At 47.1% G+C, this 25172-nt stretch overlaps 2 protein-coding genes across 2 annotated transcripts in view; both read right to left on the bottom strand.

The window, feature by feature from the left end:
* Positions 1 to 447: 447 nt before the first annotated feature.
* On the bottom strand, positions 448 to 15919 carry vopp1b (VOPP1 WW domain binding protein b). The gene is made up of 5 exons (XM_062480304.1): positions 15505 to 15919; positions 9336 to 9394; positions 5114 to 5191; positions 4279 to 4412; positions 448 to 1986 (listed from the first exon to the last, which is right to left on the bottom strand). Exons 1-5 carry the CDS (start codon positions 15553 to 15555, stop codon positions 1820 to 1822), a joined length of 489 nt encoding a protein of 162 aa, XP_062336288.1. The 5' UTR covers positions 15556 to 15919; the 3' UTR covers positions 448 to 1819.
* A 3986-nt stretch (positions 15920 to 19905) lies between these two features.
* stk17a (serine/threonine kinase 17a) overlaps positions 19906 to 25172 on the bottom strand; it is a 19350-nt gene continuing 14083 nt past the window's right edge. Inside the window, 6 exon segments of the mRNA XM_062480038.1 lie at positions 19906 to 21543; positions 21696 to 21875; positions 22136 to 22184; positions 22318 to 22444; positions 22686 to 22830; positions 24059 to 24061. Of these exon segments, the coding sequence (XP_062336022.1) occupies positions 21180 to 21543; positions 21696 to 21875; positions 22136 to 22184; positions 22318 to 22444; positions 22686 to 22830; positions 24059 to 24061 (868 nt within the window). The 3' untranslated portion in view covers positions 19906 to 21179.

A 25172-nucleotide genomic window follows, 5' to 3' on the forward strand; every position in this document is an offset into this window, starting at 1 on the left:
AGTCAGTGAGTTGTTGCGGCCAATTAGACTTCTATATAGAGCCTGATCTCATTTTATATTATGCCAGCTGTCATTACACCAACTTCTACCTAGCTCTCTCTCCATTAGTGCTGCTTGGGTCTGTTTGTTAAAAGCTAGCAGCAACCTTGAATAGCACCCTGTGACTCATGAGTAGACAGACGAGAATCACAGCTACACTGAAAGTTCACCATTTATTTATATTTTTTTTACCAAACAAATCGAATAGTGTGGAAAAGAGATGTGAGACTCGAGCAGATATTCCTGTTATAACAAATAACAAGGACATCTTTCCCTCCTAGTGACCTACATACAGAACATCTTCAGGTAGACGTGCAGATGTACTTAAGGTGAGGAGCGACGTGGAGGAAACTTCAGAATGTTCATCTGTCTGTCAAGCAATAAAGAAATAAACACAAAACCTTTATCAAAAGAGAGCTTTAATCACATTTCTCAGGGACGTACTGTAGGACTTTTTTTTTTTATAAACACAATGGAGACAACAAAGATTAAAGCATATATGTAACTATAAGTGTCTGTAACCATCTCTCAGTTGCATAGTTAAGATGATCAAACAAAACTGCTCATATTATCGTCCGATTGTTATGAATCCAAAAACTAGAACATTGGCGTCATAGAATGAAATCTGACTTATTTTAAATGCTCTAACATCACTACAAAAACAACCTGTCTGGCTGGTGGCTTGCAGAATATGGACAGTGAACCCTGAAATTGTTAAGTTTTTCATTTGAAGATGATTCCCTTATCCCCTTATTATAACTAAAGTCGGCTATGTACAGAACATGGCTAATGTTTGGCAGCTACCACCAGTATCATATAGATATTGCTGTGCTGTGGTCTGACTGCAGCTCAGCATCTACAGGAGGTACTCTAGTTAAGTCTGAGTACTCCATGAGAGAGCAGGCGTTCTCCATCTGCTCTCAAAAACATCACCTTTGTCAGTCGTTGTCATTCAAACTGGGAGTGTGTGTATGTGTAAACAACTTTTTTCAAAACCTCCACCTTTGTTATCTCAAAGAAAAATAGCTGGAGGGTTCTTGTTGATAGTCATCACCTTTCGCTGGGAGTAGAGTACAGTAGTGTACAGTAGAGTACAGTAGAACCCAGTGAGGAGTGGAGCGTGTGAGCGACATGGACTCCCATTTAGCCAATAATAACCATACATATAAATAATGACAAATACCAACACCAAGAAATACAGTTTTGGGCCATGTCTGATTTACAGCTGTGCTGTGGGAGTGCATGAGTTGAGCTATGCCAGGACTTGAGAGGTGTTGAGGGGCGGTGCCCCTCTTTCTACATGCTATTGTCAGCGATGGTTATCTGAAGCAGAACTGACTGAACCAGGGACTGTACATCAGGACACTGACCTGGAGAGCAAGGGATAGATGAGAGATGAAAAATCCAAAACGTTTTCATAAAACCTTTTGTTTCAATTAACCTGTAGACAGGTTAAAGTTGATTTAACCTGTCTACAGTCTATCTACACCTTAGGAAAGACCTGGGAAGCCCAGAATAGTCTGGTCCAGTCCAGTCTCCATGGTTACAGGTCCACAGGTAGCGGCGTGTCCCCAGCTGCAGCCTGGGGGCTTGGAGTTTTCTGACCTCATGGAGGTCCTTAGAAGTCACACGGACAGACAGCTCTAACCAATCACACACCACCTTTACTGATGACATCACCAGGAAGCAGATCCAGGGATGGTGGAGATCACGCTGTGGACAACGCCGCCACCGCCGCCGTCTCTCTGCCACGCTGCCATCTTTGTCGTTGTTTCTACGGTTACCTCTTGTCGGCACTGTTGAACACCTGTTCGTAGGGTGGGGGTGGGTGGTTGCAGTAGGTGGGGGGCGGGGGATATGACGTCATCATGTGGGCGGGGCCGGGTGGGATGGGGAAGGCGGGTGTCAGGGGGGGGTCGTAGCCCAGCATGCTCGGTTGCTGGGAAACTAGAGAACAGAGAAGGAGGAGACAAAATACAGTAAGTGAAACAGGAAATAAAACATCTTATTAACTGAACAAATATAAAGGTGCATCATACTGAAGGGTACTCATAAACAAACGTTTGATTCAGACAGAAAAAAGATAATAAGACGGAGAGAAAACCCAATCTAAAGAGAGAGAGAGAGTAGAGAGAGAGAGACAGAGAGAGAGTAGAGAGATAGAGAGACAGAGAGCGAGAGAGGGAAAGAGAGATAGATAGAGAGTAGAGAGAGAGAGAAAGAGAGATAGTAGAGAGAGACAGAGAGAGAGTACAGAGAGTAGAGACCGAGAGAGAGAGCAGACACAGAGAGAGAGAGAGACATACAAAGGGAGACAAAGTAGTAAGAACTCAACAGACAACAAACCCATGAACTGAATTAAACATCCATGTATTATTATTGGAGAAGTCCATTTTCCGCATGGCTGACTGATGTAATGAAAGGTCCACTTTCTTTCTGCCCATGTCCGATAAAGATGCTCTGTACACCGTGATTGGCTGCCCTACTTTCAGCTCTTTTCTGTTTGGCAGTTCAGAGAATGTTGAAGGGAACGGTTTTTAAAAGAGACAAAGGGTTCATGACAACAAGAGACGATGGAGTCCCATAACATTTTAAGTTAATATATAGAAGATTTCAACCCTTTTTAAACCCCTTTTCCCAACTTTAACTGGTTCCCTCTCCAGATCCAGCATATATAGAATAAACATGAAGAAGAAAATTGAAGATTTCATAAAGGTTTGGTTGGTGGAGAAGGGGGTTGATAAACATAGTAACAGAAGCATTCTTTTGCCTTTTCTCTTACACAGGAAACTCCTGGGGTGGATAATATAGAGCTGCATCGTGGCACTGCCTCTCCTCCCTTCATCTCTCCACCCTTCATCTCTCCTCCCTTCATCTCCCCTCTGCACTCCACCTCCTCCTCTTCTCCCCTCTGCACTCCACCTCCCCTCTCCTCTCCTCTACCTCATTTCACCTCTCCTCTCCTGTCCTTCCTTCCTCCCCTCTCTCATCTCCCCTTCATCACTCTGCAAGACTAAAGGATGACATCCTGTGCCAGGCTCCCTTCAAACCGAGCAGTAAAGACAGAATGCCTCAGTTGAATCACTCAATCTTTGTGACAAAGCACCTTCCGAGTCTAATCTATCTCTTTAACTCTATTCCCCACTTTTATCTCTATGACCGAACGGCTGAGAAAGGAAGGAGAGATGATGGTAAAATAGACAAACTACAAGATATGTTGGACTGGACATTCCTCTGGGTAATACAGTCAAGTCTGACCAGCTTCTTTAAAAAGGGGAGAGAAGAGGAAAGAGTGGAGGAAAGAGGAGGAGAGGAGAATAGAGGAGGAGAGTAATGAGAAGAAGAGCAGAGGAGATCTGCTGGCATCAGATCTGTTCCTCTGGTCTGCTTATTCAGCAGGGAGCAGACTCACGCTGACTCGTGGCAGACCTCCAGAGAGAGAGAGAGAAAGAGAGATTGAAAGAGAGAGCGAGGGAGAAAGAGAGAGCGAGAGAGAGAGAGAAGAGGGAGAATGACAGGCAGAGAAAGATGGGGGGGGACAGAAAGAGAGAGCCAGAGAGAGATCGAACGAGAGAGGGAATCAACATCAGCAGCCTCATAAACTACACACTCATGTCAGGGGCACAGCCACGCGGGTCCTATGGGGGCGTAAGCCCTGACTTACATATGTGCACGTACGCACACAGGAAAACACAACCACCAACAATGCAATTACGCAGAAAGGCACACTAATTTATGCGGGCTTGTAATATCTGATTGGGAACAGAGCATTCTGTGTTTTGGAATGCCTGGTGATTATACAGCGTTTGAACTCATCAGACATCGTTTTAATTATCGGATGCACCTGGCATGAGCCTGGTGTAATTACAGTTTATGAAATAGAGGTGTGTTCCTCTGTACACTGTGCCTGGTCTATTATCTCCTCTGTCGATCTGCAGCCCTGTGGAGTACAGGGCGACTGTCACCGCAGAGAGAGGTTATAGAGATATTTATATTATGTGCTCACTGTTGTGGGGGTTTCTCAGCCATAGAGCTTAGTAGTGTTTGGTAAGGTGTGTGTGAATGTAGTGTTAGGTAGAATGGTGTGGTAAGGTGTGTGGTAGGGTGTGAGGTAGGGTAGCTTGCTGAGGTTAGGCAGGGTTGTGTTTGGTATGGTAGCATGCTGAGGTAAAACAGTGTCGTGTTTGGTATGGTAGCATGCTGAGGTAAAACAGGGTAGTTGGCATGGTGATAGCCCACCTGGCGTGGTGACCGGCTGCCTGGTGAAGGAGACATTGAAGGCGGGGTCCTCGCTGAGGGGGGAGGGGTACATGCGTCTCCGGATGAAGAAGCCCGCCCCACAGCAAAACAGCACCCCCATCATCAACAGCAGCCTGGGCGGGGGGGCAGAGATGGGCCGGGGGCAGAGACAGTTTGGCACAATGCATAAAGGAATAAACAGCATCCGGTACCACTAAATAAATGCATCTACATCTCTATCTTCCAGGCTCCACATGGCCCGGAGGTAAGGTGTGTGTGTGTGTGTGTGTGTGTGTGTGTGTGTGTGTGTGTGTGTGTGTGTGTGTGTGTGTGTGTGTGTGTGTGTGTGTGTGTGTGTAAGTGGAGCGACAAGGACATCAAGATGTGTCATCATTGTCCTCACAGCTGGGGCTGAGAAACAGCTGAAAGAAAAGGGGCGAAACAACAAAGCACACAGCCCTGACACGGACACATGCAGGCCGCTCATCAAAACACCTCCTTCACCGTCGCTCGGTGGGGTGAAAAAACACACGTTTCCATGGTAAAGGAAAGGTATTACCCACAGCAGCCCACGTCATGGATACAGAGAGAGAACAAAAACAACACTGGGACCTTAAGTGTTCCTGGCCTCTCATCGCTCAAGAGCTTGTCATGGCTAGTTATGCGGTTAACACAGATTAATGATTGGTGAGAGACCAATTTCATGGTTAATTGACACTTCCGCAATAGCCATATGGATGAAAGAGAGACCTTAACAGGTGTTTCTCCACCCCAGAGGCACCCGGAAGGGCCCGTTAGTGGTCCACAGTGCCAGGTGTGAAGCAGGACTACTCACCAGAAGTACCACAGCCTCTGGATGGACAGGGCCCTCACGCAGCAACGAGTGCCACAGCAGTCCTCGTAGGAACGACATCTGAAAAACAGACCATGGTTAGGCGTACTCCCCTGTAGAAGTATAACCCATGTACAAACACGCACTTACAGAGATATGACGATGGGAGTTGTTCAGTGCTGCATAGCCTACTGAAGCCTCTATAGGTTTACACTCAGTGCTGGTGTTGCAGAGTTCAGTATGAGGACTGGGTACCTGGCAGTGTGCTATCAATATACTTTTTAGTATAACCCTTTCATTCCCTCACCGATCCAAATGCTCAAGGATGAATCTCTTTATTCCTCAATATTTCTTCAAACTCTTCTGTCCTCTTACTCTTACAGACATACACCCATTTAATACTGACCTTCATGTCTTCTCTTTGATAAGAGCCCTTAAGAGTCCTCAATGCACAATCGTCCAACTGTATCATATTAACCACAACGAAAATAAAACGAGCAACAAATGCTCGCTTTTTCTATTTTGTGTCAATGTCAATGTTATGGGAATTAAATGTCCATTTTGAAAGTCAGTGCTGTGCGTTTGTGTATGGAGGATTCATCTAGTGTTCTCCACTTATTATCCTAACCGAAGACAGGTTTGTGTGAACGTGTGCGGGGAGGGTGGTTATGTGTGTGTGTGAGCCGGGGGGTGCTTGTAATGTATTCTCGGTCTTTGCTGTGGGACAGTGCAGCAGCCCCAGTCCCAGCTCATCTTTAATAAACACTTTCTCATTTGTATCCAGTCGCACGACACAATCCTTAACAAACGGAGCAAACGCTTGCTCACTCGACGCAGATTAACGCCAGTTGTACATCCTCGACAACCTCTTCCCTGGTGCCTGAAGGAGCGTGACGACACGACATGCAGCTGCATCAAAGCCCCGGCTAAATTCAGAGATGTTGACCTCTTCTAGTGGCGTCTAACCCTATCACGTCTAACTGGGATATGAGATAACGTTGCTAGGGAAACGTGCATCGCGGCTGGTTCGGTTGGTTTGGATTTCGCAAAGGTTCAAATAGGAGTTGTCAAATTAACTGGGGGAAGCAAGACCTGCAGACTGAATTGAATGCACGCCGCAGGCCGACAAAGTATTCATGAGTGTGCAGTTGTGTTTTGCATTGTGCACTTCGCTCAGCTGACACAAGCCCAGTGTATCACTAAACATAGTGATATAGAGACTGGTTTAGGAGAAAATGCTTATCAGAGAAAATGCATGCAGCAAATTAGCTAACACTATTTAACTGGCTCTTAGAATTCAGGGATCAAGATGAGGACAATGTTTTCCAGCTCATTGCGACACATACCATCGATGGACCATGGAACAAGATATTAACAAGCTCACTTTCCCTCTATGAGAGCACCAATGAGATTATAATAGGAAAGATAGACTGCTGACATGGTAACAGGGACTGAAATGGAGGGCTGGCTTGAAACCAGCAGGTAAAGGACACATCTAATGGGAGAGGAGGAGAGAGGAGGAGAGAGGAGGAGAAGAGAGAAGATGAGAAAAAAGGTGAGGAGAAGAGAGGAAATGAGCACTTGAGAGAACCTCTGCCGCCCAGTCTCCTAGTTTTAGAGCCAAACTCAAATAAGACCCACTCTAGCAAAACTAATCTCTCTTCGCCTTCGTCAGAGAGCCCGACATCACTAACCTCCCCCAGGCCACCTCCCTGACTTCCCCATCTCTTTGTGCTACTGACAGTGTGGGTGGTCAAAACTCCAGTGTCAATGCATTTAATCCACATGCCTCTAGCTGAGTGAATGTTAGTGGCGGGGTGTAGGAATGCCTAATGGAGTCAGAGGGATATGGATGAGTAAACAGTGGAGATCCAGTAGAATAACTGATATAACATTTAACAGAGGTGTTTCAGGGACATGGCAGTGTATTCATATGTGAGAACCACCCCAGACCAATAATAAGAATTAGACGGAACTTAAACATATATATGTACGTACTTTTTTGGATTCCTAAATTAGTTTGATAAATCAGGGTAGCCATTTCTTGACATTTGTTAGCTTTGTTCCATTCCTGTAATGGATGAGTTGGTGTAGCTTTTGTTGTGGGCCAAGAACTGTATGTAACTGGACTTAATACTAAACTAGTTGGTTAACCTAACGTTAACTACCACAAGGACTATCCTTGGAAGCTATAGCTGACTGGGAAAGTACCTCAGGTGAACTTAGCACCGTCCCAGAGAGCACTGCATTTGAACTTGTCTGACTTCTTCAGAAAGCAACCTTTTTGGCAGAAAAGCCACTACACTTTCTCATGTCAAGCAAATAGTCAACAACAGAATCCTGCAGCCACTCTTCTTATTGCACAGGCCTATTCATTGATGGGTATTTATTTGTTGGCAGACTCCATAATGGACTGCAGACTTTATAATGTACGGTGTGCTATATTAAATGGTCTACTGAGAGAAATTAGAAACTCACAAACCCTATACACACACACACACACACACACACAGGCATGTTATCAAAGTCAATCATTGAAAATGTGTGTTTGTGATGAAAACAGGAGAGTGTATAATTGGAAACTAATATTAACATTTAAGCAGAGAAGCTGTAATTGCTGTCTTTCATTAAAAAAGGTATTGACATAATCCATATTCCCTTTATTTTGAACAGCAGGTCCAATATGAGGCAGTTTGTGATGAAGGCATTGCAGGCCTTATCAGCCTGACATACTGCTTGTTTGGCTAAATTGCAGCAGATCCTATTGATTTTTATCAGCCTAAAAACCCAGGCATTCATTGCTTACACGGCACCCTGTGAAAAGTTAGCTTTCTGCTCTGAATTCATATCAGCCTAATTATCCCTGAGAAAACAAATCAAAATTTCTCAATTGCTCAGTTTGGTCAGCTTCCTGTGTCGCTGTTGGTAAGCTCTCAAGAACTCACAACAGCTCTCCAGCATGAAATGAGAAGTATAAGCACAGAATTAGTTTCAAACTAATCCAGCAGGCCTTCAAAGCACTCTTAAACCTCAGAGGCAAGATAACATCACTAATTAGACATCATTAAGAGCTAAAGAAGAGGATTGCCTTAAAAAACATTTCTGCTGAGGTCATGCAGCAGCTGTAAACACGTTGCCAGACTGTGTAAGAGATACAAAGCACCACAGTGAAGAATTGAACTTCAGTGCTAATTTAGTCAACTCTTGATTGTTTCATTATTCTCAGAAGCACTATGCAGTGCTATATACTACAAATAATCTATTTATAAATTCCCATAGGGCTGAACAATGTATTATGTATTCGATAGACTGAATGACATCAAACAGTCTGACACACTGCCTCAAAACATGAAAAACTGTAGATCTATTCTGAAATTCTTTGGGAGGACCTTGGGTCACCGCACTAACGGCTTCACAAACAAGCGTCCTTAAATTACAAAACATACTTAAGAGCGTTTCCACAGCCAGAGAGGTAATCACGCCGGTTCTTCACAGACGATAACTCTTTTCATATTCTTCCTGGGTCCTTGTTCCCATGTGAAGCCCCCTTGCTGTTTAAATGGAACGAGTCAGATTCCTGTTTGTGCGCCTCACGCCTGCCGGCGGGGGCAGGTGTTCAGGCTGGGCCTTGACAGGGGCTGACCCGTTCAGTTTGGAGTAAGTCAGCATCCCTTGAGTCCTGACCGAACGGTTCCTGATAATCTGAGGGCAGGGCTGCGGGCTGCATCCCTAAGCCCAGACCTATCACGACCCCACAAGTCCCCTACCCCTTCACCCCTCATCTCACCAACCACACACAGCTCCTGACCACACCCCTCCGTCCTGATTTGCCAAAGAACCTGGACTCAACTAGGATTGTGGCGCGGAGTCAACGGGAAAGAGCCCCATGCAAATCCTCTCTATCCAGCATCATGGACTCCCAGAGAAAAGCTCCACACACAGCGCTATCTATAATTGGTTCCTGCTTGCCGCATTTCTTTCTTTCTGATCGACAGCAGGAGAGGAGAATAACATTGCCTCTAGCAGTTGTGCATGCTGCATGTTGTGTGACTGAATTCTGTGTTGTGTAGTTGTAGTCAGGACTTCTCGCAGCTCCACAGCATCATTGATTCTGCACTAATGGTCCATGTATATTTTTTGCCACACAAAGAAAAGGCCAGACTTTCTTTCATTTTTGTGTGCATGCGTGCGATTGAACTTTGGTGGTTGTACAGGCAGTACTCACATGAAGTAGATTGGGTATCCTCCCTCGAAATACCAGCAGTACTTCTTGGCATCCACAAACTGAAACAAATAGAGTCAAAGAGATTAACGATTGGGAGTGAGTTGTTTTCTCCCCCCCCCTCCCTCCCTCTCTCACGCGCAGACACACTCACAGTCCCACATGCCCACAGACAGTACAAACTTGACATCAACTGAAGTCAACCGGGTACATTGTACCACTTTCCCTTGAGGTGAAGAAGCAGAACTCGGCAGAACGGGCGACTTCTCCGGGGGCCTTCACAACATCCTGTTAACCCAGCCTAGCTAATGAGCCTCAAACAAGCAACCGTCCTCTACTACTCACTGAAGAGAGGAGAGAAAAGGAGTGAAGAGAGGAGAGAGTTGAAGTGAAGAGAGGAAGGCAGGTTTCAGACTTGACTGGCTGATTGCTTGTGACAGCTGGGCTGTACTGTAAATTGGGGCTTATTTCAAATTGGATGTCAGGTATGGACGTGATTGTTAAGTACTGTGCAGTCAACTTCAAAGCCCTCGTTTTGATCGACGCCGGTGGAGATGGACACAGCACACTTGTTTTTCCTCTCCAAGCTGACAATACGTTCTGTTTATTGGAAGGAAAGATATGCTCCAAGCTTCCCTTTTTGGAAGGCTGTTTTCACAGTCTAATTGGATGACAATTTGAAAGGTTATGTGATAAGGAGTGTAACAACACACACACACATCCTTATTTCCAAGCAGCATGGGGTTGTCTGCAACCCTGTTGCACAACGCTCCAATCGTCTGTGATTACAGGCTCTGTCATTTCATAATCAATGAAATGAATCTCCCGGAGCTAGGCTCTTTTCGAACACTCTCTGCTACAGCCCGGGAGCTAGGGCTCTAGAACACTCTCTCACAGGCTCTAGAACACCTCATCCCAGGCGATTGAACACTCCCCCCCCCCCTACCAACCCTGGAGCTAAGTTCTAGAACACGTCTAGAAGGTAAAGATGTCTCATCTGGTTATGGATCTGCCTTGCTGCGTAGGAGTGGCTAGGCTCTAGTGTGATATGTTCTGAGGAAAATGAGTTTGAGAATGAGTGAAAGAGGATGGGAGACAAAGAAAGGTCGTGGAAGAGGGAAAAGTCTGGAATCAATGAAGGGGTGAGGGAAACGGGAGTTAGAAAGAGAAAAGGAGTGAGAAAACAAGACAGAAACAAACAGGGCTGTCCTTAACTAACGCCGTACACAAGGCCAAGCGTTGCCTCCAGTGCGTCATGCGATTTGACAAGGCAGCAGCCCATGCTTGTCCTTGACACTAGACACACAGAGATTTGAGAGATTTCCAAAGATAAATGCTTTTTCAACAAAGACAATACGTTTCAGCGGGCTACCTATGCGCTGTTTCAATGTACTATTCAGTGACAGAATGTCTCCCTATGCAACCGTTCCCCACAGATAATTGCAGACTATTACAGATTCTGGCTATTTGAAAAAAAAACTATGAATCCCTCCTTCAGATTTGAAGGCCTGCTGTAATGACATTGACTATAAGCTTGTGTGTGATTTAAATAGTTCTGTTACAGAAGGGGAGTGTGATTTAGAGGATGTGATCTTGGCAAGGTTAGTGTGCCGAGCCGTACTGTCCTGTCCTATCCTCACCCTAACTCTCCTTGACTGGCAGATAGTGCTGTGGCTGTCTCTCTGTAGGCTAGTATACCCAACGAACACACCTCATCCCTCCCCGCCTTCTCCACCATTTCCTCCTCTCAATACCAACAGAGGCGTGAGCGAGAGAGAGGCTGGGAGGAGTAAGGTTGAGGGGGAGGTGTAATTAATACTTCCTGTCAGGAGGAACTGTTTGAGTCACGCCACCTACTCTGTAAACACAGGGGGGGGGCATGTTCTGCCACGACACTAGCAGCAGTACAAAGAGGCTCTGAGCAAAATGAGGCTGACCTCTTCAGAGAATGCCGGGCTCTACACCGTGTGGACAAGTAGCATAGGATGACTGTGTGTGTGTGTTTGTGTTAGGTGTGTGTGTGTGTGCATGGCACGGTAATTAGAGAGAGGTTCAGGGGTAGGTGGAGGGGGTTTCTGGGGGTTGGGTAGAGGAGGCCCAGCGGGGTGCTGGCGAGGGCCAAGCTTAGGGAAGGCTGGCAAAGTTGAGGTTGGGGGAGGATGACAGCATCCATGCCAGCCAAACAACAGGCTATTTGTCAACGTGTTTATCGGTGAGTTGGAGCCTGCGGGGTGGAGGAGAAGAAACTCCCCACCAGACGGCCTGGCAGAGCGGAGCTGGCAGGGAGATGGGTGCCACAGTACCATGGGAACTCCACGGCCATCTCGCCTTGTGCCAGGAGACAGGAGACTCGCTCAAAGGTCTAGATGGTTCCCAGTCCTACACTGATGTAGATTCTCCGAGCGCTGCCTCATCTGTTACGTCCACTGGGCCCAGATATAAACACACTGCAGGCCCTGACAGGGAGGTGTCCTCTACCTTACCTTGTGTTTATTAATAATAAGATAATAATAATAATGATAAGAGGCTTCTGGGCATGCTTTAATGATCCTGTCTCTAATTGGGTCTTGGTGCCGAAAAACGCAGGGTCTGTGAATCTGGTGTCGTCCACAGGGACGATGGTGATCGTTACGTTGCCATCGAATTATGGCCTCCTCCACAATCCTGACGCACTTCTACCTGAAGGGTTCCGGGGGGAGACAACTGTCATCGTTCTAGGACATTCAAACTCCCTCTGCGCGTCAAATTACACTTGTTTGTCCTGAGTCATATTGTGCATGGGCAAATGTAATCGGATTTCAACTATGAGTCACTGGAATTCCCTCCTGGCTCTTCAGGTCACGCCCAGGCAGGACACCTGAGTGTCACCTCCACGTTGCACACCCTTCCCTGGCTGTCACACCCGGTCCGACGTGACTGCTGGAACCCACGCCTACAGCCCTGTGATGGGATTAGTCGTGAGATTAAACTGCTGAGTCGAAACGGCTGCGTGAATCAAAGTTGAGCGTTCATCATTACTCCGATGTCAGATTACTGCAGCCCGATCGTTATTCACCACTTTGAGTATGAGCAGGCTCTGATATATGGTGAATAATTGTATGGCTACCATTACAGCTGTTAGGTCTGAGGTCAAACCGAAAAAATACTTCATTTTGGAAAGTGTCTTCTGGAGCAGCAGTATACCTTCTCAGTGGTACCACGAGGAAAACTGGTAAACTGGCAAACACATCCCCAGTCCTGTTTTCCATCAAACCCTCCTACTCTGCTCCCTGCCTGGCTCCGTACCCAAGCAGATCGATATCCTCCGAGCGCAGGGATGTCCGTTCCATTAGCGAGCGCAAGGAACCCCACAAGGATCGTTTTCACGACGGCTACCCGGAGCCCCACCAGAACAGGGGGCCCAGGCCCAGGCTCTGGGGTGGGTCACTCCTAATCCCTCAAAAGACTCTCTGTCTCTCCTCCTCCCCTTCCGCCCCCCTCTCTATATCTCTCTCCCTCCAGAGCGGTCTGCACTCGGGCCCCCCCACATCGCTGTGCTAAGCCTGGGGGGCATCTCTACCTCTACTCCCCCCCCCCCCACACACACACACACAGCTGGTGGAAGACCCACTTTAGACGAGCAAAGAGCAGAACAGCCCAGGAGGCTGGGGTTTTCGAGTTGAACAGCGGGGAGAGAACGTACGAGAGAGTGCTAGAAATGAAGAAGAGGACGAGAGGCAAGAAGGAAGAATAAATGCAAGTGCTTTTAACAAAGGTTTGGGGCGGGAGGGGGCTTCTAGGACAGAGGAGAATGTTCTCCCTCGCTTCTTTCTGTTACCTGGGTTCTGCTTTGTTCTAGCATAACCTTCCAAGATGTGTGTCCAGGGGTGCCTGGCACAGAGTGGAGATCTGAGACCAGCAGTCTGCCAGCAGCACTGACTCACTCCTCTGGTTATAGCCTCTCACACACTTCACACTGGGAGTCACTATGCAAGTTAAAAACTATATTCAGATCGAAAATCAGTCATGCTTCATCCAATCACGTCCCCATATACCAGCCGCTCAGAGAAAGTGTTTATTTTTCAATTTCAGAGCCTGGATTGGATATTAGAGCAAAACAGGCCTGATAAGATGGTTGATCCTACGTTAGTTTACAGCATGTCTAAATGGCATTTACTATGTAATTACACCGCAGTCAAGACAGCCTGGATGTATGTCGCCAGGAGACCAAGGCTTCATTACACGGGTGAATGATCAGAGCACTCAGTTTGTCTGACTGGCGTGGGCGGACGGTGGCCTATAAAGGTCATGCCACATGCCCGGGTCACTCTTTGTTGTTACGGCAACCAGCACAAAAAGAAAGGTTACACTACCTTATCACCATTTATTGTGGTTCTACATTACATTTTGCAGCCATTAACCTACAAAACTGCTGTACATGCGCAATCAATGTATGCCACAAGTCAAAAAGAGAGAGAGAGAGAGAGAGAGAGAGAGAGAGAGAGAGAGAGAGAGAGGGAGAGAGATGGAATAGGTAAAGGGGAAGATGGTTAATACCTTGCTAACAAGGTATTAACCCTTGGCGTTTGTGTAATATGTTGCTCTTGTAATTTTAAATCTAGCGAAAATACGAGTGCCAACACAGTACTAGTAAGCCATTGCTATTAGCAGTTAGGATTGTGAATCCAAGGTAACCATGAAGTGAGTTCAATTACGCTTCCCCAGGACAATTCACTTCCTGTTTTAATGAGCTCAATCCCTTCCAGAAAGCAATAGCAGCCCAAGCAGAAAGGAATACATCCAGTTGTTACAGATTCCAATTCAGCTGTTCATTGTCTGCTTGGTAGAGATGTATCCTCCTGTGCGGGGGGTGGGGGGGGGGGTGTATGTGTGCCTACGTGACCTCCTAGCCACAGCAGAAGTATTAAGACCCCATCTACACAGCCCCCCCCCCCACCTCCCTCTCTTGCTGGTTCCCCTCCTGCCAAGACCCATCTGACTGAGGCTGGGCTCAGCCTCAGCACTGTCCTCTACAACACAGCAGAAGCAGTGGAGCTCCCACATGTTGTTATGAATCGTATATATTACGCTGGGAACTGATATTTCATCTTCGTAGAGCTGGCTAGGAGGTGGTGGAGAGAGTAGGGCTTTGGGGTTTTGTGTATGTGTGTGTGTTTGTGTGTGGGAGAGAGAGAGAAAGAGAGGGAAAGAGAGAGAGAGAGGCCACTGAACGGCTTGATAACTTAAAAGGTTTAAATTAGCCTCGAGGGGTCTGTGTCTGTAGGGGGGAACACAAAGAGTACACTTCTAGACATAGTGCATAACTCAATTAAGGGGTAGGGGTATTAATGTAAATCAAAACAGACATCAATCACAAAAGTCCGAGCTGACAACAATGATTGGCCTCTGTGGACACATCAGGAGATTGTGCGTCGAAGCCAAACATATTGAAACTGGCAATTATTGACTCACTGCCACGAAATTCGAAAGATTGCTCTGCAATCTAGCAAACAGCCCACACGGCAATGACCTACTGCTATTGTATGAAACACTTAGTGTTTCATAAGCATGAAAGAAGGGTGCGTAGGCCTATGTTATTTGACTGCTGCTCAATCTATTATTAAACGGTATTCTTTCTTAAGCTTTATCAATAAGATGTATTAATAAAAAGGTTTCACAAGACACTACAAAGGGAGCAAAAAAGTAAAACACTGCACCAATCCAACCCTGACTTTTGAAATAGAGTATAAGCCTATTACTGACTTATGTTAAAAACGAGCACTGTTAAAGTTGTGGTCTCACAAATTCAGCTACAGACAGCGCAATAAAATCAAAGGGTGAAAGTAATTTCGACATCCCCTTGCTGACAAGCAGCAAACAGCAAACTACAGTAACGGCTATCACATTGGACAGTCTGGACTAAAAGACAAAGGATAATTGCATCACAGTAGCTAGCCAGCTGTATGTCATCTGAAAAGGACAAACGGCTTTATTTATGAGCAAATACATGTCGTGCATGACACCCTAAATTACGTCTAACGCAATATATAACGATAACCATGCAATATCTAAACGTATCTAAAGTGCCGTTTCAGTTTCCCTCTTAATAGCATTTAAAAATAGCGTTATTGCTTATTGTGGATAATCGGCCTCTAGTCCAGGGGACAATAGTGACACATGCAGAGCTGCTCACCTCTAAAAACACCCAACATGTCAGGACTATTGAAGGGAGTTGATTCTTCATTTCTCCGCCCCAAAAAAGCACACCTCCGCTTACAAAAAAAAGAAAGAGGTGAAAGTCCTTCCTTCTCGCTATGTTGATTTCATAACATTACACTAAACGATTGGTATGAAGAAACGGTGGTTCCCTTAGCACAGTTGTCAGCGCAGACACAAAGCGCACGACGAGTCTATGCGTAACCCCGCTGTCAATGCGGGATAGAAAGCGAGGTGAGAACGTTTCACTGCGAGCCCGGTTGAGGTCTTTGAGGTCGATGGCTTGCTATAAGAAATGTCAACGTGGAGATGAAAAGTAGGCCTGCACTATTATTTCTAAATGAAACTGCGTCTGGACAGCATGAATTAGCCTAGGTAAGGACTACTGTAGAATACTGTAGTCTACGAGGTTATTCCACGCCCCTTTTCAGTGACAAAGCTAGTCCGGTCTCCGGATACAGTAGGTACATTTGGAGAAGGTGCCCTCGGGGAAAACCATTACCAAACATTGTTTTCTGCCACTGGGAATTTGAAGATTAGAAGGACAAACATCATGAAGCCAATAATGATTTTATAGCCTACAGCTGTTGAAAATAAGACATTAAATGCTCATGTGTTCTCTCGCACCTGCATTAAGGGAGCGTTTATTTATTTATTTTAGACCTGTTTAATTGGTGTGCCTTGGTGATGATAGTGATGTTTTATCTTGGAACGAATTATCAGGGTTTGCTTCATCTTTGAGGTGACAGCACCGGGTGCAGTTCACCCTATTATTTTTATGTTGCATAGAAACCAAAACATACATGAAGCAAAATATAATTTCGCTGTTGTACGAACGTCATGTTCAGAAGAAAGTTCTATGAATTCTGAAATGTAACAGGTTTGTATGTGCTTAAAAGCATTATGCTTTCAAGGCACTTCGCGGTTGCTCAATCGCTTTTCAGCCCACCAGTGAACGATCAATGTTTCCCAGTAAACCCCGTGGCAATCAACTGAGAAGACAACCATCCTGTCGGGCCTGACATATGCTACGACAAATCGGAACATGATGACTCATAAATCAAAACCCAATCAATCTAAATGAGCGCAGAGACAGGCCTGTCTGTGTGGGAGTGCCCCGTTCTGAAATGGTCTGCAGCTAGGCATCGCCCTGTCTCATTACTGCCCTGAGGTAATTGTTACTTATTGGAAGTGTCCTCTCTGAATGCTGCTCCCTTAATGGCACATAATAGCTTCCCCTGTGAATTATGAAACCATTAATGTGGCATCTCTCACTCCTCTCTTTCTCTCTGCCTATCTCTCGTTCCCTCTTCTGTGTTTGCAATATGAGATGTATGGCTTCAACCTAGCTTTGGACAGAGCTCTCAATTGTATAGTCACCATTTTCTGCCTACTGTTCACTGTTGTAATTGGATATTTGATCCCCCTAAAAGTCAATTAACTTTCCCTTAAATGTTCTGAATAGCAGCTGAAATATATTGGTCACAGAGCAAGTATGTCATGGAGTGGGGAAGTATTGTAGCATGTTCACTCAAACTCAATTAGCAAGGTCGGTAAAGCTATCATCAAAGAGAGGAAGAGAGAGAGAGGGAAGGAGATAAACAAGAGAGGGAAAGAGAGAGAGGGGCAGAGCATGATAGAAGGACAGAGAGTGGAGAAGAATCAAGATAGCGCGCAAGAGAGAGGGAGAGGAAGAGAGAGAGAGACAGCCTCAACTGTCTTGAGTTAGGCCGCCCTGCTAACGCGAGTCTCAGTCATGACTCCTGCATTATTGATGTCACCTCTCCTGTCAGACTCCACAACACAGCACTGCTGGGTCTGGATCTGGGCCTGTGTTCTGTGGTTTGGTTAAATAAAGCTCCTCTCTCATGAGGCCACTCGCCACGGCATGCTCCACACATCAGGCCAGATCCGGTACAATTTGCGTTTCTTTGCAGAGCAAAGGAAGATGGGGGGCCTAATAAGGAACCCAGGAATAGCAAGAACTCTGCATTTAAACATCTCAGTGGGGCAGTGGAGTGACCAGGCCCTTACGGATGCTGGTGCTCAAGCTTCTGTGCACACACACACACACACACACACACACACACACACACACACACACACACACACACACAAACACACACACAAACACACACACACACACACACTCTCTACACTTCTCTTGGTTGAGAATATTGGGAATGGGTCTATTGATACAAGCAGGTCAGCCAGAGACCAGGGGCCAGGGGGAAATAACCAATGGGAATCCAGCTAATGACCAAACAGAAATCCATGCAATAGATCTGTGTAGAAACCTAATGTTGTTAGTGAACACACACACAGAGAGATGCTCAACAGCACAGGGATTTGATTTGAACTTTTCAACAGTACAGTCAGATCTGTTCGATATCCTCTCTTACTGGACCAATCTCTTCCATCACAGCTGTCTTACTCAGCATCCCCCATAGAACACATCTGAACCACCACACTCCACGTTGGACAGTAATGCACATACAAGCAAAGCAGGCCAGTACACAAGAGCCACTGTGCATTGCCGCAGTCAGAAAATCCCATTCAATTTCCTTTCCCCAGGCTTCTGCACTGATTCCTAAGATGTAGGCGATCTGTGCTGACCGCAGTATCTTTCCATATGTTTCTATCATTGTGAGGGGTGGGGGTGTATTACCCAGTGTGGAGTGCTTCTAGCCTCCCAGCCTCCAAGCCCTCTTGTCAGTGCGTTTGACTACAGACTCCTTCTACAGAAGGCTGTAATTAGCCTCCCATTGTGCTGGCAATGAAACCCCCACTTCTATCAAAGGCGACAGACTGAGCGCCCGCTGTGTGTGTGTGTGTTTTCCACTCGAACCTCCCACAGTCGACATATTGTGTAAGCTCCAGTGTCAGTCCACGGCATGGGGAGTTAAAAGGTAGAAAACACATACATGCACGCATTCACATTTCTAACCCCCTCTCCTGTCATCATCCATCTCTTTCTCAGGAGTAGCAGGGACCACAGGGGAGTGGAGCTGGAATTCAATGCAAATGCCCACAACAATGCACCTAGATGTCATGGCAATAGCATGACTTAGAATGGTTGAATGTGTACAATGGTCAACTCATTTGTTGATTTGATAACAGTTCTAGAAAATGTAAACATTTCCACTGTAGTGAAGACTGGATGGAGTGAATTTACTGTCAAGGTTCCAGACTGGCGAGTAGCTTGAGACATTGTATCACATTGTAGAATTCTAGAATGTCTCATTCTAGTCATTTGAGGCGTTGTTCAACATATGGTGCACAGCAGTGTCGGTGTAGAGATGTAAGCAGTCAGCCGAAAAACATCACGGTAGACATCAGTCAGACAGCCTTCTCTTGTGTTACCCCTCTTTATATGCGGCATGGGTTCCGTTGAGCTAACACGCCATTCTTCCTATGCTAATGCCCGGGGACCTGCTCAACTCAAGCCTGTTTTTTCCTCTTTGACTGCGGCCAAAGTCAGACCAAGAGGACGTCAGCAAGACAGCATGCGTTTTCTCTGCCTCCGGACATGTGTAACTGATAAGAGATCATTCCAAGCCTGATGCTCTGTTTTGTATATTATGCCCCCCCATCCCCCCCTTTATCCCCCCCCCCATCCCCACAAACACCATTGCCAGAGAATGACTTAAAAAAGCGGGTTTCTAAGAAACTGTGGACTCTCAACTCTTTCCAACTGTCAGTCCGGGGGAGTCTGACAGTTTATTTTTCATGTCTATATTTTTGCTAGACTAACCTTTGATACGTAGGGAAGGGTGTCTCATACTGATCAAACATCACAAGCTTGGAATATCCGTCATAGACTGCCCTCTACAGGGCAGTCACCTCCATAAAGCCACCGCTGTTTGCTGTGGAGACCTAACGATGCTATTCTGGGCGGTGAAAGCCACCGCCTCCATAGCCTAGGTGATCATCACCCACAGAAACTTTTGTAAAATTATATTTCCCAGTAACTTATGCTGAATACTTCACAGACAAAAAACTGCTTCATAAGATTGTGAGCAAATGGTGACATCTAGTGACCATTTGGAAAAATGACCATGTACTCATCTTTATGACACCTTTAACTGAGGTCCAACTTATACCTTAATTTAATCATTGACATGCATGAAAACAATTCAACACAGTTCAAGCCAAGCTTTAGGCTTAGAGACAAATCTTTATTTACAGTATCAGGACATTCATGTACATATTTCATTTGTTCCCATCAAAACAAGCTGCTCGTTTGATGGAACATGGACCCATTTACAGTCAGAACTCTGGAGTAAGTTGGGTACGCCAACACAAGTGCTTCTTAGCATATACAAGTGGAGAGGATCTGTAGTTTATTGCTGAAGAGATTAAACCCATGAGAAGTCACTTCTCTTCTGGGTCTGACATGTGCAATGGCTTTTAAAACAGTATTATAGTTCTTTTTTTTTTACATACTCTTAAAACAACATAAATTGGTTTAATTTACATATAATTAGCTCACCCCTATCCCCTTAAAGATGTCTTTAACAATACACATAAATGAAACATCTTAATAAACGGATGGCAGATGACACGAGACAAAAATCATGAATGAAAACCAAATAATAATAAAAAATATGCAATTCCATTTATGGCCTGCACTCATCTCAAATTCACCAAGAATGGCACCAAAGAAAATATCAAACAGACAGAAGAGTTAACACATGACAAGGCGTAGTTAGGAGCAATTGAATACATGCTCCCCGTGAAAGTAAAGCAGCACAGACATGAGAGATTATACAAAAATGAGAGTGTTTGTGTGTGTGTGTGTGTGAGAGAGAGAGAGAGAGAGAGAGAGAGAGAGAGAGAGAGAGAGAGAGAGAGAGAGAGAGAGAGAGAGAGAGAGAGAGAGAGAGAGAGAGAGAGAGAGAGAGAGAGAGAGAGAGAGAGAGAGAGAGAGAGAGAGAGAGAGAGAGAGAGAGCGAGGAGAAACGGTTTGGCTTACGAGTTCAGTTTACGATGCGAGTAGTAGATTTTTTTTACAGACGGTCCCCACACCAACCCACTAACTCAGACACTTAGCCCCTGGAGAGAACTGGATCGGAGATAAATCAACACAGGTTTCCCTTGACGTTTCGGTCCCCCCCCCCATCATGTTGTTTACATTTTCCTCCTCATCTGAGACATACACAAGGGCACAGGGAATACAAGGAGCCAGGGGTTGGATTGTGATTGGTGGACGCATGGTCCCTTCCTCTAGGCCATGACCCAATGTCCACACTAGCCCACTACTTAGAAGGAAGCCATGGACTCCACATGCAGCCAGCCAGTATGAACACAGGTGTGAAGGGGCTGTTTGAATACGCTTACAAAATCACCCTCACTTCCTTCCCTCCCCTCCTTTTGATAATGACAGATCTAACATGATAGGATAAAGCCAGTGCTCCTTTATTCAGCTGCAGCCAATCCAGCCATGTTGGATCTGAGGTTTCTCAAAGGAGGGCAGGGACTGAGGAAGCATTTTCATGGCATTCAGAGAGCTTACACACCGATGTTCAACTGTCAGGCCGCGTGGAGGATAAATCAGCTGTCGACGCTGGAACACGCAGTCGGGCGTGGAGGGTGTGTGTGTGTGTGTCTGTGTGGGGGTCAAGTGTGGGATCGACAGGAAGGGGCGGAGCCTCAATAGATGAAGTCCCCGGGGATTTCCTGCAGGGCGCTGAAGGGCTCTTCGAACTTGAAGCGCTTGGAGATGGCCTTCTGGTCGGGGGTCATGCTCTCCGTATCCGTCTGGCGACACTGGCCCAGAGCGTACGCCGCCATAACGATCAGCTCCTCCGTCACCGGCCCTTCATCCTCTTCCTCTTCCTCCTCCTCCTCCTCCTCCCTGGAGGGACTGGAGCTGGCTGGGCTGGGGCACTCAGGACTGCTGGCCTGCTCTGGGACCGTCACCTTCACCTCCTCCTCTTCCTCCTGTGTCTGGGAGGGCGGGTCTTTGGACTGCAGCCAGGCGTGCTGCAGACACTGTTCTGCTGTGGCGCGGTCCCTACACACACACACACACACATATGGCAAACACATGCAGGTCAGACTTCATCCTTAATTAATAACAGTGTTTTTCTGTCCTGCTCTGTGGTGTGTGTGTATGTGAGTGTGTGAGCGTGTGTGTGTGAGCGTGTGTGTGTGTGTCCTACTCACTGTGGCTTCTTGACCAGCAGGGCCTGCATGAAGTGGAGCGCTGCCTGGCCCAGGTGCTGGAGCTCCACATCTGTGTAGTCGACGTTGATCTGGGAGATGTTGAGGAAGGTTTCCTGCTTATCCTCCCCCAGGAAGGGAGAGATGCCAGTCAGCATCACATACGCCAGCACGCCAATACTCCTGGAGGAGGGAGGGAGGGGGGGGGGGGGGGGGGGGGGGGGATGGGAGGGGGGGGGCGGGGGGGGGGGGGGGAGGGAGGGTGGGCGGGGGGGGGGGAGGGAGGGAGGGAGAGAGTCCACAGGTCAGATGATGTGTCTCATGATGAGGTAGGACTCAAGTATGCAATCTTTGTTCCCTCGATGTGGCAGGAGGGGAGATTAGAGGGCAACGTAGCAGGGTTAGTATCTCGCCTTGGGGTTTGAGCGTGACGCGTGACTCACCACATGTCTGTCGCCGTGCTGATCGGCTCGTAGTTCAGGATTTCCGGAGCTGCGGACGAGAACACACAGAACAGGAAATGATGTCGCCGTTCAAAAAGGGGAGGACGACCCTGATGGCCACCGTATCCACAGGAAACAGCTTTCCCTCAGGCCCCAGGTGTTATGGAGGCTGTGTTACTCACCGACATACTCTGGGGTGCCCATGATCTCTCTGAGCTCCTGGTGGTTGCTGACCATCCTGGACAGACCAAAGTCAACGATCTTGATGTCCCCCACGGGAGCATCGCTGGTCAGCAGGATATTCTGGGGCTGAGGAAATAATAAATCAGATGTGGTTGAGCTAGGTAGAATGGGAGCGTCTTTTATAGTCTTGTGTGTGTGTGTGTGTACAATATGTGTGTGTGCTGGAAATGTCTGTGTGTATCCTGTATGTGTGTGTGCAGTGCAGGAAGGGTTGAATGTGTGTGTGTACAGTAGGTAGTGCGTGCTTGTAAGTGCGTGTGTGTATACAGTATGTAGGTGTGGATGTGTGTGTGTGTGTGCATGTTACCTTCAGGTCCAGGTGGACCACGTTGTTCCTGTGCAGGAAACACACTCCCTCCAGGATCTGTCTCATCAGCTTCTGCACCTCCTCCTCAGTGAAGGCCTCATCCTTCTCAGCCACACACTGGTTAAAGATCTCTCCCCCCGCCGCGCTGGACACACACACACACACACACACACACACACACACACACACACAGACAGACACACTTGTTAGATATCTCCTCGGAGGCACTGAACGTGACTGGGCTGTACTATGGAGTGGGAAAGTTGGTTGCAAGTGAAAGATCTGAATATGAAAGTGTTTCATATTCCAGGGATGTAGGTCTAGACGGCCAAGCTTCATTCAGAGTCTGGTCCATGTGCTAAGTTCTCTTCCGGCCCAGGGCTGAGCGACTGGTCTGTACCGTGAACTAAAGCTGATCTGAAGTAAGGTCAGGTAGCCCCAGTCTTAGTCCTAGCCTTAATCCCATCCCCTAGTCCCAGCCCTAGCCCCATCCCAAACCCACCTAACCCCTCAGGCTCGACCCAGCGGCCCCGCTGGGATCTCCAGACGTGCCCTGACCCTGAGGAGACCTCAGATGAGGGGGCCAGCACCCCCTGACTGACAGCCTCCAGGTCAAGGACGACCAGAGCTAATGATAGTGGTTGAGCCTTTAAACACAGTTTTCTTTTAAAACTGGAGATCTGAGACTTCCACAGCTCCATGGGTGGGCTCCAGTGTGTGTGTGTGTGTGTGTGTGTGTGTTTCCCAAGTAGCCAGAGGCATAATTAGACCACCGACAGTGGACAGTGTGTGTTGTCTGTGTGTCTAGACACACTTGATCTCAGTAGACAGGTTAGACAACAGTCCAAACAAGCAAGGAAAAACCTGCTATCATAACAGTAGCTCCATCTATGAGTCCTATTCTAGAGCTGCCCCCAGCGGAGTCGCTGCTACGGACAGCTATCTGGATCAGATGACTATGCTTCCTCTGCCGCTGGGATTAGCAGAAACAGCGCACAGGCGCTAAACATAGCAAATTAATCTAACTCTATGGGGAATTTATGGGGACTGTGAACGAGAAGAAAAAAAAAGGTGCTTTTTTTCGTTTTGGCTGGTGTCACCTGACTGGAGAAAGACTTTCTGTAGTGCGCTGGTGGTGATGGGTGGGGTGCACCTTGGCAGAGTGCACCTTCCCTTTACCTTTGGCGTGAACCTGCACCTTTTATACAGTAGCCGGGGCCGGACCTGCTGCAGTTACAAGATTCAACCGGCAGGAGTCAGTGGAGAGCAGAGAAAGGGGATTTCATATGTGAATTTCTGCATCTGACGGTCACCCACTCACATACACACGGGCGACTTACTCGAGGGTCTCCTCATTGTCCCTTGTCTGATACAATCTAGAAAAGTCCCTTGACGTGACTGAAACCATCCTGTCTCCAAACCAGGAGCCAGTGTAGGTGTCAGCTATAGGGCAGAGAGAGGAACTGCTTCCCTTTTCTATCGCTCGACTCTGGCCTTTGAAATGTGCCAGTGGAGGAGTAGGCCTGGTCAGTTGGTAAAAACAAGGGACTTGATGAAGGAACACTGGACTATGGCCTTCTGGCACAGAACGGTCATTAAATACTCATTAAGCAGACAGACAGATACACACAAACTCACACACTTCTAAGAGCATGCCCATTTCTTAGAATTCAGTAGGAAGACTCAAAGACTACCCTGTTATAGTCCTGATGGGCCTGAGTTGCAATTATAGACTAGCACTGCCAGCGTAGCCTCTTAAGAGAACCAAGAGAGAAGGACGAGAAGGAAAGTGGAGAGAGAGGGGGGTAGGGGGGTGGCAGATAGATGGGCTGTGGGTTGGGGTGGGGATGGACAACAGAGAACAAGGACATCTGGCAGATTCATATCTAGGTCAGGTTATTTATTTATTTATTTTTTTTGGGGGGGGGGGGATGAGAGCATGTCTGGGTGGGTATGGTGGTCTGGTGGGGTAAAAACTTTTATTCTGGGGGCTTTCTCTCTCAAACACACACGCACGCACACACACCCGTCCCTGTTCTTCCTGGCCCAGCTGGCCCCAGTAGCCTGGTTCCGTCTGTGGCGCTGCAGACGGCTGTAAGCCCCTCCCTCTCCATGTTTTACCAGCTCCAAGACCCCGGAAGCGCTCACTTCTGCTGAGTTACTTCCCTCTAGTTATGTCGTTGGGTTGTATGCTGTAAAGTCAGTGAACAGGTGACAGCCAGACACTAGCACTGGAGGATTTGGCTGTCCATCCCCCCCCATCCCTTCGCTCCTTCCCTCCGTCCACCCTTCTCCTCTGTGTCTGATGTCAAGCCGGGAGTTCCCAGGATGTCCTAGCGAGTGGTAGGCAAGTCTATGCGGACTGACAGTCGACAGGAGATTAGGACAGACCAGGGGTCACGCATGGCAGACCGGGTCATGTGATAAGCCGCCCTACTCACTGTGGGAGGCACTTAGGACCAGACTAGGTGAAAGGCGGCGATGGTC

The sequence above is a fragment of the Osmerus eperlanus genome, chromosome 15, assembly GCF_963692335.1.
Source record: "Osmerus eperlanus chromosome 15, fOsmEpe2.1, whole genome shotgun sequence".
Taxonomy (NCBI): Eukaryota; Metazoa; Chordata; class Actinopteri; order Osmeriformes; family Osmeridae; genus Osmerus; species Osmerus eperlanus.